This window comes from Acipenser ruthenus, chromosome 8 (assembly GCF_902713425.1).
Source record: "Acipenser ruthenus chromosome 8, fAciRut3.2 maternal haplotype, whole genome shotgun sequence".
Taxonomy (NCBI): Eukaryota; Metazoa; Chordata; class Actinopteri; order Acipenseriformes; family Acipenseridae; genus Acipenser; species Acipenser ruthenus.
In genome coordinates this window covers 6,457,388-6,470,804 of record NC_081196.1, presented here as the reverse complement: position 1 = coordinate 6,470,804, position 13,417 = coordinate 6,457,388, and the positions used below count along the sequence as shown (strand labels likewise).

The 13,417-nt window shown below is 38.0% G+C and overlaps 1 protein-coding gene across 15 annotated transcripts in view; it reads left to right on the top strand.

The window, feature by feature from the left end:
* LOC117405505 (teneurin-4) overlaps positions 1–13,417 on the top strand; it is a 187,493-nt gene that overhangs the window by 110,272 nt on the left and 63,804 nt on the right. For 14 of the 15 annotated variants that reach the window (XM_059028289.1, XM_059028299.1, XM_059028304.1 and 11 more), the window contains 4 exons: positions 1,328–1,492; positions 6,573–6,787; positions 8,418–8,628; positions 12,489–12,590. In XM_059028289.1, coding sequence (XP_058884272.1) covers positions 1,328–1,492; positions 6,573–6,787; positions 8,418–8,628; positions 12,489–12,590 — 693 coding nt within the window. The remainder of the gene's footprint in view (positions 1–1,327; positions 1,493–6,572; positions 6,788–8,417; positions 8,629–12,488; positions 12,591–13,417) is intronic. The other variant, XM_059028290.1, reaches the window with a different exon arrangement.

Here is a 13,417-nt window from a genome sequence, read left to right as displayed (position 1 = left end):
CTCTGCAGCAACAGGCAAGCCTTTCCCTCTTTACGTGTCAGCATTTAAGGTTTTAGTGCTTTTTTCACTCTCCATCTGGTACATTAAAAACCATCCACATTCTGTAAGTCATTCACAGGGATTCTTTGAATCACACAGTGAGTGATACTTAACCCTTTTGGTCCATTGCTAATTTTGCTTTTTTTTATTTTCTAAAAAGAAAAATAAGCTGTTAATGTTTTACAACCAAGCTGCTGAGTGAACAAGTTTTTTGTAAAATGTAATTTACAAAAAAAACAGCAATACATAACTCCTGCATACAAACATGCATACTATTCGTGCAAAAAGACTGTCCTCTAGCATGCACTTCTTTTTTTTTACACAATAATTTATTTAATCACCCAGAACAATACTCTTTGAGACTAATACCCTAGAGCAGCAGTCGCAAGCAAACACCTTAATATATATAATATATTTAGGGCTTCTGATTTTTGGTTTTGACTGATAAAAATCGATAAAACGATACAAAAAAATTTAAATCGGTGTATAGCCAATAAACACACCGGAAAAACACTGGGAATGGTTACTCAATTCACCCCTTTCTCTTTAAAAAAAAAAAAAACTAAAACAAACTACCTTTCCCAGTGCAGTTGGGCAACGTCCCTCTTTCCTGACTTGTATCTATCATTTGTTTGACCTGAATACTTTAAACCCACCCCAACTACTGAGTGGCAGCAAATTCCTACATTTCTATTGGAGACTCCGCTTGCAAGATTTTAAACAAGATTACAGTTAGGAATGGAGACTTGTTTGCAGGATTTAAATCTCTATTGCAGTTAGATAGGGAGGTTTTAAAAAAATCCTAGGCACACAAAAAACCCAGAACAATGTGCCCGTGACTATAAGGATTTCCTTGAGGAAGACAGCAAAGGAAAGAAGGTACAATTTAAGTGTGTAAGTACTGTCGAGTTACTATACATATTGTGACAGAAAAAAACTGCCAAACATTTTGGAAAGTAACCGAAAGCAATAATTTCATACAGTATAAAAAGAAGCGAAAGCCCTGAAAAAAAAACAGATTTCGGGGTATCTCGAAAATAGCTAAAAATAACCACCGAAAAATAAAATTAATAAAACCAGAAGGCCTATATATATATATATATATATATATATATATATATATATATATATATATATATATATATATATATTGTATGACAAGCACAATTACAAAATTAAAAAACTGTTACATTACAGAATACATTAAAAGGCTGGAAATCCATGACCAGTGGATCACAGTATATGACCAGTTAATCACAACAACCTTTTTTTTTTATCTCCATCACAGCCATGCACCTGTTTGGCCTGAACTGGCATTTGCAGCCAATGCAGAGGCAGATGTATCAGCTGACAGAGGACAGAGACAACAGTCTGCCAGGGCCCACGGACATGACGCTGTCGCCATCGGGGGACACAGGGTTACCTGACAGAAGAGGTAAAGGCCCAGGCGAAGGTATGGAGTGTCGTCAGTCTTGTTTGTGTTATCTCTTTATTTTCTACTAATGTGAGGTATCCAAGTGATGAAGTGCCCTAAAATCTTGCCACATTTTTTTTTGTATGTCCTTAGCAAGTAGGGAAGTTCTCCTACAGCAAGCTCCCCATCCCCAGCTGTGCTGCTTTCCTAGAAAGAGGAGAACATTTTGAGGTGCTATTCTACTAGTGAGATGTCTTGCTCATTGAAATATTTAGCATAGTTTTAAAGAGGAGATGATTATCTATTCAGATATACTACGGTATTTAGTAAGTAAGAGGTCTGAGTGAGGAAATATGGGCAGTCCAATCCCCTTCCCTAGTCTTGCTGTGAATCATTTGTTATTTCCAAACTTTTTGAACACTGCTGTATATTTACAGGTATTTCGAAATTCCTTCTAGACAATTCCTTCTAGTTGAATTTGATTCCCAGTGCCTCTGGCATGCAATATATTACATTGATGTTAAATAGTTTTTTTTTTTTCCAGTCGGAGGTAAACATAGATTTAGTGTTTGCTAGAGCTTTAGGTGAGAAGTAATTAGAAAGCACCTTGTTTTGGATGTCTCCATGTCATTTCACATTTTAATTCTACTAAGAAAGGAATTTAGACATATTAACAACATTTACTTGCAGCATCACAATAGTGCAGGCACGCTTAAACAATGTTTGAACAGAAATGGATTGCTGGGGTTGTTGAACAAGGGTGGTTTTGTTTGCAAACATGTATAGCCTGTCATGCAACAGAGTAATATACAAATATATGCATGAATAAATGACCTCTTTCCAGTGGGGTGGCAACATCGAGATAATGACTGAGGATCGATCGTGGTGCTGTCTGCTGTGCTAGAAGAGCCAATAGAAAGAGAGTTTATTCCCCCAGACTTTATTGTGCTGTGTTTTCTGGTTACAGCAGCCCATAAGTGTGTATAGGTAGACCTTTGTGCTCCCAGTTTGCATGTGAGAAATGATAACAAAACACAGGGGGGGAAATCTTAATATCATTGTGGCAGGGCAGAAGAAAAACCCTACACCTAATGGGGGGGGGGGGGCAGGACAAAGCCCTGCATGTAAATAAATGTAGTGTGTTTATTCAGCACGGGTGAATGATTTGTAAATACTGTATTGTTTTGGGGTTTGAGAACGGATGATTTAATGTATTGTTTTGTGTGTTTTGGTATGATTTGAATGTATTTTGTGTTGATTTAAAATACAGTGTTTTTCTTTATTGTTATTGGTTTGAATGTGGTCTGTCGTCCTGATATAAATTATTTTTTAATCGATTTAAACCTTTTGTGTGCATGCAAAAAAAAAAAAACTTTACATTTTCTTTTTCATTTCTGTACACTGCAGTCATACCTCCTTTCAAATATTTATTGGTGATTCAGTATGTCAACAAAAGGGAAAGAGTTTGTACAGATGCTATCAAAGTGTCATTTTTGCATCTAGGTTTTAAAGCCAAACAGAATGCCGGTTTTCAGAAAGATGGGTTACAAGGTTTCATCCTTGTGTCACAGGTTGAATTACAATCCAGTATTGTAGGGTCAGCATGTTGAGTTTACTTCCTCGATCATACCAAGTCAAGGGGATCATTGCAATCAGTGATGTCAGCCCTGTCTGTGGAAGGCAGGGTGCAATAAACTTTCCAGTACCCAGTGAAGCTGCTTAAAGATGAACCAGCAAAGCCTCCATTATGAAGGCAATGCACCACAACTGAGAGTGTACACTTGGATTTTACAGACTGTTGAATGAGATATGAAGGTGAACAATTAGGGATTTTAATAATGGTTTGGCAGTAGGAACTTTCATACCTTCATGCACTATTTGCCAGGTGTTTCATTTGTGTTTAATGAAACACCTTGAAAATCAACCAGTGACTTGTCATGTGAGAATACTGACGTACAGCCCAGATTACTAAACTGAAAAATAAATTCTGAGTTTATTGTTTTACCTTTGCGTACCATGATGAAAGCGTTTAACGGAGACCCAGCTTTAAAGTCGGTTTTCCAGTGTGTATTGTTGTTCAATTTCCTGTAACCTGAAGCGCATGAATATCACGCACTTCCACATTTGCCTGCTTGCAGCTGTGCACTGGGTTTGGTATCTGCTTCCAGTCTGCCCAGGTACATGAACCTGACTAGTATTACAGAAAAGCAAAGCCAGACTTGGTCAGATCTGCTACAATGAAAAGTCAAGACAGGCTGCCAGGGGAATAACATGATTTGTTTTCTTAGGCAGCACTGATAACAAAGGAGCAGAATGGAATTAGATTGTTCGTACCCTTCTTACCAGGACAAATCGTTTCATCTCCTAATTTCCCCTCTTACTGGCAGTAGAAGAAAGGTTACTGCAGTTTGGCACTCAGGCAGTTAGGTTAAGTTTTCTCACTCCCACTCTTTGACAAACTACCGATTTTGGTGATTTTAATTGTTGCAGGCAGCGCAGAAAGGGGAGAGATCAGCCCCTAGCCTAAATTACCATATAGATTAATCTAGGGGTTTCAGTTTGAATACCACAGAGCTGAAAGTTTACATAAGCATTGGTGATAGCAAATGCTATCCTCTTGAGGAAGTTCTTTGCAAATGGCAACAGCAGCTGAAGGGAAATCAATTGCTATAGCTTTCTAATTCTGCCATACAGTACAGCTTTGTCAAGAAAACACAGCTAATCAATCAGTTTTAATAGATACCATCATGGCTGTACCAAATAAACATATTCTTGTCCATGTGTTCTGTTCTTTGATTCACAGATTGTAGGCACACATCTTTCTTATACTTAAAGCTTCTTTCTAAAGTATTGCAGTCTGCGAGGAGTACATTATCATGTCATTTTATCCTCTGCTGCAGTTTTATCATGTACTATGATATATAGAAGCACACGAGACATCCCTGTTAGATAATACACAAGGTAAAGGGTGTATAAATAGCAGTCAGGCAAATGGACAGATTCATGAGTTTTCATAACCTTCCAAATTAAAGATAAGAATTTGGAAAAAGTAGCTTGTAATAATTGCCAGTCATTATCTTTCTCTCTCTCTCTCTCTCTCTCTCTCTCTCTCTCTCTCTCTCTCTCTCTCTCTCTCTCTCTCTCTCTCTCTCTCTCTCACTTTGATCCTTCACACAAATGGCATTTGAAATGTCCATCACATATTCCCTATCTTTAGTTAATTTATTTCTCCTAAAAAAAGGCATGCAGAAGTAAAATGACAGCTTGGTTCTTTGGCTTAGACTGTGTTTGATAGTAGTGTTGGTTGAATGTGTTTGTATCACACTCATCTGTAGCCTAAAAGTTATTTTTCTACCTTGTGAGGTGCAATGTATATAGATGTACTTTCCATAAAACCAAGGTCACATTTGTTTTAAAGTCATCACACATCCTGCGGTGCTTGTTAAGGAAGATACAGACCCCTTCTAGGGGCTCAAGATTCCAGAGCAAGCTACAAGGGCAACCCTGTGTAAATATATTCTAAACATATACAGCATCTGAACTGGATTTCAAGTCATTCTAGATGTAATCAGAGCAAGCCACTGCAGAGTGTAAGAAGGGTCTGCTTCACGTAATGTATGACCTTGAGTAACCGATGGTCAACACAAACCGACAATGCATGGGATTTCCCTTTAATGTGCAGGATTGTACTGCAAAAGCATTCCTCCATATATTGTGTTTACCTCACTAAGCCTTGTTTATGTACTTTTGAAAACCATGAACGTCATGAAAGTAAAATTCAGAGTTTTTAAGTGGCTCCTAAAATGTTTTTTTTTTTTTTTTTTTTTAATATGTAGAGCAAGCTGAAGTGTGCATATAATCAGTTACTGCCCAAATACTGGTTCATAAGATATTTTATTAGTGTACATTATTGTCTTCTGGTAGATATATAAGGTTAATCTAAAGGGAAGTGATCAAATCAAGCCAAGCAACATTTATAAATATCTTAAATGACTGTGGAGCCAAATTTACCAAGGTATTTTTTTTTTGTGAAAGGAAAACAAAACTTACAAAAAATGGTAACAGATGCCTAGGGCGCACATTTGGGTCCTCAAAAATCCTGAGTCGTTTGTTACAAGTTTCATAAGACAAACAGTTTCATTTTCCCTTCTCAAAAATAGAGCAAATTGTATTTTGCTGTCAAGACCATGATAAGCCTGGCAGCCCCTTTAGCCTGATTTTGAAGCAGAAGTGAAAAAAGAAAAAAAGAAACAGCTTTTAGAATATCCTGAAAAAACGGAGCACTTTCATTCTAGTTGTATACCATTTCAGTATAATTAATTAAAACATTTTCTGTTCATTCTCCAACTCAATCCGTAATAAAGCAAAAGCCTCTGTATGTCATTTTATAACTAAAAAGACAACTAGCTTGACAGCATATTAAATCCAGTGTAACAGTATATATGCTTAAAAATAAATAAATAAATAAATAAACCCTAATTATCACAGGATACCGATTTTTGCATTTTGGTTCCCAGACATGTGTAAATGGATTAAAGGAAGAAAGTATGTTATTCCTTTCTTTCAGGTACATGCCATGTGTAATAAACGGTCAGCTATTGGACTGAACGAGCCTCTGAACCATCTGCTGTAGTTTGTACAGTTTTATGCCACATCTGTTTTCAGGTCCTGTGGGTGCTGTGATGATGGGGTTTAGTTTAATAAGAATCGCCGTTAATGTTGGCTCTTCTGCAGCGGAAGCAGATGTTAAAGCTCTACGCAATCAGATGGGATATACAATTACTTTCTAAATGTTGAACGAATTGCATGAAAAGGTTCACTGGTTATTTATAAAGTACCACAACCTATTCACAATGCTTTAGCTTGTGCGTAATTTTTTTATTCAAAGTTATTTTTTTGTTTTGTTTTTGTTTTTAGAAAATAGTTTGATATTCATGAAACCGCTCTAGACTATTTGCTGCCTTGGTGTAGAACAGTTTAAAAAAAAATAAAACACAGACTGAAAAAAAAAACATAGTTATTGAAATACCTTATGAATAGGAGAGGAATTTGTGTTTTCTAAAAACAAACATTTCAGGTTTCTTGTGGTTTCTGATCTCCATTGGCATTATCGCTGCAGGGAAATGGGATGGCATGTTCCCGGATGACAGTTTTGTAGACACTGGAGAGATTGATGTTGGACGGAAAACCTCGCAGAAGATTCCTCCCGGGATATTCTGGCGATCCCAAGTGTTCATAGATCACCCCATGTATCTGAAGTTCAATGTGTCTCTGGGGAAGGACGCTTTGGTAGGGATCTATGGCAGAAGAGGCCTCCCTCCGTCTCACACACAGGTGACTATACACTGCTTTGAACCTCTTCATATGGTAACTGATTTGAGCACTCTCAATTACAGAGTAAGTGGTAGTTCATTTCATTTAATGCAGTGACCTCTGTATGGCTGATCTTCTCCTTTTAGGGTACAAATCGTGTTATAAATCATGAGTAGGAAATTCATCTGTTTCAGTATGTGTCTTATCCCATTTACAGATGTCATCCATTATATAGTTAAAAAAAAAACAGCAGTTCAAGTACCAGTTTCGTTGTTGGGATGTATAATAATTTAACACCCTACACATGACAGACTACCTTATAACAACCCGTTGCTTTAGCTTAAAAGATTGTATTTTACAATATGAGACATTGGACACAATGCAATCACAGTTGTAGTCACAGTCACTGTTCTTCCAAACAAAACAGAAGCCTTTACACAAATCTCCAGAAACGGATGATGGTTATATACAATGAACATTAACATTAAAAAAAACACATACAAAGACGTTTATAATGAATTACTTGTAAATTTAAAAAAAGAGAAAGTAATGCATTATTATTTAAAAATATCTAAGGCAGTTCAACATTAAGCTGAATACTTAACATGATTCCTATCAATAATTTAAACCAGGTTAAGATCAGCTTTCCTTGGCAAAAGTAAAAGGTTTTTGAAATGTATTATCTGAACAGGCTGTCACGGTGTGCAGCAGAAGAGGACTTGTTTGCTGGTTTCTTTTGATATCAGCACTTAGGCTCTCTGCACGTAGTATTACTAAAGAGTAGCACAACACTTTAAAGGTTGCAAAAACAGCTTAATTGTAATTTTTTGAAAAACATATATCTCATTGTAGTGCTGGTCTTGAAAAGACTGCTTAATTACTTTTAAGTCATGTTGAGCTATTTTTACAGATATGGTAACCATCGCTAAGTGAAATATGTTCAGACAAGTGGAAGGTACAATAAGTATCTTCAACATGCCTGAAATATGTTAATTATGGGTTCAATGAACAACTGCTAGAATTAGAAATTTCTTCAACGGAGACCAGAGAAGGGAATACTTGGTGTCATCTTAAATTTAAAAGCAGGGATTTTATTTTGTTTTGACCTGTTTGGTGTGGGTGGGTGTGTGTGTGTGTGTGTGTGTGTGTGTGTGTGTGTGTGTGTGTGTATACACCGCAAAACAGCAAAGAAAGTCAGCAATTATTGGAATTTCCGTGGATAAGTGGATAATCTATCCTTATACCGCATGGTTAATGTAGGTGGAATACACATTCAGTCTGTGGGAAGTTCTACAAACAAAATACACCAATTACATATATTTGGTGCATATGTTGAAAATGAATATAATACATATGTTATTGGAATGTAAAGTGAATAGATAATCATTTTAATTCTTCATTGTGCTAGCCCAGTTCTTTTATTATGTAGCCTTAGGGAGGTTTAAGACACGAGGCGAAAGCGAGCCGAACTCTCTGCTCGGGTGTTCCCCGTACTGTTTCGGTGTACGCTTATACAGCATGGTGTGAATAATATAATGTGACTCTACTGCCCTACGAATAAATAAAAAACTACAAATTTGACATGTTTATGAGAGCTGTTTGTAACATTGTTAACATAAGCAGTCTCTAAACAAAACCATGTGTTTTCCAGTTTGACTTTGTGGAGTTGTTGGACGGTAGGCGTCTGCTCACAAAGGAAGTCCGAAGCCTGGAAGGACCAGGACGGCAGCATCGAAGCATAGTCCCTGTGACCAATCACGACACAGGATTCATCCAGTATCTGGAATCGGGAATCTGGCACCTGGCTGTCTACAACGATGGGAAAGAGGCCGAGCAGGTGTCCTTCATAACCACTGCCATAGGTGAGCTTCTTATCACTCGTCTGTGCTTGTTATGTGTGTTTCGATGAACAAATTAGCCAGGTTGATTCAAATTTCAAGTGACCTGACGAAGCCATTGAAAATGTTGCAGAAATAGTTTGTGCAGTTGTTTTTTTTCCTTTTTCTATTTCTGGAAACTTAAAAAGTAAATGCTGCATTCAAAGGTGTCTTGCATATAAACCAATATTTTTATTTTATTTTATTGTTTCCATGCTTTACCAAATACGTGTATGTGTGTGTGCATGTGTGTGTGTATATATATATATATATATATATATATATATATATATATATATATATATATATATATATGCATATATATGCATGCTAAGAATATTAACTGTTTCTGTCAATTGGCTCACCTGTTTTGGATGCTCAATTGATCAACACCAAGTGATTCTCGCTGGCTAGAAAGTATCAATAAGTTACTGTAGAAAAGACAACTTCTGTAACTTTAGATCCACAGTTGGGGTTTTTGGAGTATTTTAATTGGAGGTATCTAGACCTCATCCGTGACACAGACCTGCTCTGAACAGCAGTCAGGCGGGAATCGCTTTCACTCACAACTACTAACTGAGCTGGAGTTCAACCAGGAGCAAAGAGATGAAAAGATGTACTGTGCAATGTTGCTCAGAGCCACCCAGCTCCAGACAGTCTCTCAGAACATCTTGGATTGAGGAGAGAGTAGTAAGGGGATGAGAAAGAGAGACTGAGGAAACTGTAAAGTGTCTGCTTCTGCTCCTCATTTCACCTCTGCTGGATGTCAGTGATTTATCATGCAGGTCAGTATAAATAGAAAATGGGAGGGTTAGGGAGAGCTGGAATCAGCACATCTGAGGGCAAATTGGCAGCCAAAAACCTGCACGTTGTGGAGAAAGAACAGATGAGTGGGTCTGGGAGCAAGCTACTAAAACTCCAGTGATTGGACTGTGTAACAGCTGCTACTGCTGTGCCCCTAGACTTGAGCTGATTAGATCACGCTGCACCTTCGAGCACAATGGCAAAATAAAATGTTTCCCTTTTTGGAAATGGGGCGTTACAGCGGTGTCCTTCACCGTGGAAAGGGTTGTTTTGTTTGTTTTGTTCATTAATTGAAACTCTAAGCAGCAGATGCAGATGTGGCTATACAATTCCTGGGAGGCTTATGATGTTTAGTTGTGATACTGATGATTGTGACTCGGCACTCAATATTGGTTTGCGCTTTTATTGGGTCATGCTCCTGTTTTAAGTAAAAGTGTTTTTAGAAAATAAAAATATGCTCAGCTGTCATTATGGCTCTGTGGACTTCACAGACTACACAGACCACCGAGAATCATAAATAGGAGCCATATCTGTCTGCCTCCCCATCCCCCAGACAAATGTTTAATACCTTTTCTGTACTGTATTTCCCCCATTTCTGCCTCACCACCTTTTCTGCCTCGCTAACAGAGAGCGCATGCAGTTCTGTGAATTTCCCGAGAGCGAGCAGTGTTATGGATGAATTGTCCGCTGCCCACTAAGTGAGCCTTTACATGCACCCTCCCTTCGCAGATGACCTTTATCAGCTTTCAGGGAGAAGTGATTTTTAGTCACTCTTGTCTGCTGCAAGCTAGATTTCAGAGGACCTTGTGCTGCTAAATTGACAAGCAGGTTTCTACAAAGGCCTCACCAGCACTCCAGTTTCCCATGAAACTTTTTCACGGTTTTGTTTCCCTCTTGTTCGCTTCGAGAGAAAGCCTTCAGGGTCACTGGTAGAGAAAGTGGAAGCCTGCTTCACACACCACTCAGAAGTCTCTGATGGCTTCCCAAAAAATAAATAAATAAAAATAACAGTAAGAGCAGCTGTTGAACGTTAAATGGTATGGCGGGATCCAGATACTTTTTGTGTTAGGCACAAAATTATTCAGAGAAGCCCAATACAGTATTATCACCTAAAAATCTATTAAGGCTATACGCTTTCCCTCAGACATTAAATCGTTCCCTTTTCCAATTTTACTTGAGGGGACAAAGCCTTCTGGCTTCACAGCACAAATGTCTTTTTTAAACTACTGGGCATTTTCTTTAGTTCCAGTGTGCAGACTACATTGTAAACAGAAACCTGACTTGTATGTATTCTGTACACTGTGTCCCATGCATATCAACACACCAGCAACCCGTATTGTTCTCTTGAACAGTGATCTTCTGTATGGTAACAGATGGTTGGTAATCTGCAAGCCTTATATAAATGGAGGCATCTATTATACAACGTTTTAGTCAATATACAATATATGTATTATGTATGTAAATTCCCAGCCTAATGCGGTTGTCTTCAAATCAGACACGGCTGTAAAGGATTTCTAAGAAACAGGTTCTATTTAGAATAATCCATTACTGCAGTATTCCTTCAAATGTCTCAGCACTTCAGGCAGACACGTCAGATTTGCAGGTAAACCTCATGGTAAAGAGTATTGCGGACGATCAGTGTTACTGTGTGAATTCATAGGAACAGCTCCCTTGTGCCTCTTCACTGTGTATACCAATGACATGCACATACGATTACTTGCTTAAACGCTGTCTATGAAGAGGCAGGAAGGGAGAGAGCTTCACAACAGATAAATAGGGAGATTGATGCAATGAATAAAACACAACACAAGGCACCAGCCGAAACATTTCTCTGATTCACTTTAATGACACGTTTCTATTAAACTCTTCTTCAACATTAATTGGCGATGAATAGGAACTTTAAAGACGTGGCCAAAGATTTGAATGTGACAATACAGAGATGCTTGTGTGTGTGTCAGAAATAATATAAAAATAAAAAGGTTTTGTCTTCATGTTCTCGACTTGAACCTGAGCTACAGAGTTTATCTTGTACATAATTGCAGGTAATTGTGTTTCAGTGAGACACAAAAACAAAACCTGCTGCTAAAATCCTCTTCTCCCTGGTCGCTCAGGCTTTGAGTGATGGCCCAGGTGTCCTAGTTAGTGCTTCTGTTTGTGAGCCAGCAGACCTTGGGTGAAATACTGATTACCTGCACGCTCTCCGTGCTCTCCGTTCGGTCTGCAAGTTGGAGCACTGGACCTCGCTTCCTTGAACAAAATCTTTTTTTTTCTTTTGCCGCAGCCTTGGTGATGATTAACTCCCCGGAGGACGGGGAGGAATCGAGTTGGTTTCAGATAACTAGCTCTTTGTCTAATACAGGAGCCTCTTTGTTCAATATACAGTACCTGAGAGAACAATAAAAACTCCCGGGCAACGGTCTAGGTGAATCTTTTCCATAAAATTCAGAGGCCAGTGACAAGTATTGAGTTATAAATATGGGCTTTGTTTGTATTGAGAGATACTGTACATTTGCTGCATTCTCTGCATTACTACATACACATGAAAACACCTGCAGTGTTTTACAGTATACAGTATACGAGCACTAAATTAAGCTGTATGCCTACATTGTAGTCTGTATATACAGTAGACATTCTGTAGTCATCCTAAATAACAATTTTTACAGAAGTTCCTAAAAATGCTGCAGGGCCCTTTCAGAACAAGCTAATGACAGTTTAACTTTTCATTCTAATATGTTTTCTTCATTTGAAAACATCTCTGCACAACACGACAGAACCGCTCCACGCGGGACTGTAGGTTTTAGATTCTTCCAATGCTATAACTTTGCTGGGTATCTATTTCAGATATATCTATTTCAGAGGATTTTCTGTATTTAACCCTGTGTTCTTCTCCTGTACCACAGTTCAATGCAGAATGGTACGTCATGTAAAAAGCTTGTTAGATGAGTGGGACTGGTTTGCATTCTAGAGACTGCGTTGTGTTATTTGGAATGCTCCCGTTCTTCTTTTTGTTAATGGATTCCCTGAATTCTCTTTTTTTCCAGAGTCATTAGACGAATGTCCCAGTAACTGCTATGGAAATGGAGATTGTGTTTCCGGAACCTGCCATTGCTTTCTAGGCTTCCTGGGGCCGGACTGCGGGAGGGGTAGGTGTCGTTTTAAATATGTTATTTAATAAGTTTGAAATTGGAAATTGGAAAATCTGAATAGCATGGCTTAAATCACAACCCCCTTTCGTTCAAGAACATTACTATAAGCATAGGTGGAAAAAAAGACTCAGTCTAAGGAGGCTTTGCCACTTTCCACAGTTTGATTGAAGATTTTGTCTCTTTTGACAGGTTCTTGTTGCACTCAATTCCATATGGGTACAAATGCTAGATGTGCGAGACAACCAGGAATTGAGTTGACTGTCAGGTTTTTATTATGTGGTAGTGCAAGCTGTCTCCGTCTCATAGCATATTATCAAATGATCTGTCTAAGGTATTATTTTTAGTTTACACAGAGATGATCACAAAATTATCTGATTTACCACTAATTAAGAACATTGAGTGCAGTTTCCAAATGATCAGTTAAGATTGTTGTTGCTGCTAATTTCCCACTTGAATGATTAAGTTGGTGATCCTTAGAAATATTATTGATTGAGTTTCTAAAATGATTTGGTGTTCCATGCAGTGTAACAGCTTCAATACAGAATTTAGCATTACAAGTTTTGGCCTTTTTGATTTACAATAAGTTAGTGTGTTATCAGTCTCAAAAGAAAGCACAGTGTATCTTAACTGTAGCATACTGTATGTACCGGACCAATTAACTGAAATATGAGCCAACAATTAAAGTGACTTCATTATACCCAGAATGTACGACAAACCTATTTTCTTTTATTTTCTTCTTCAAAGTAGAGTGGGGAGCAAGGTTATTTATTTTCAGTAATAACTGCAGCTGCAGTGTGGGTTCAGACCCTGGTACTGGAAATAGT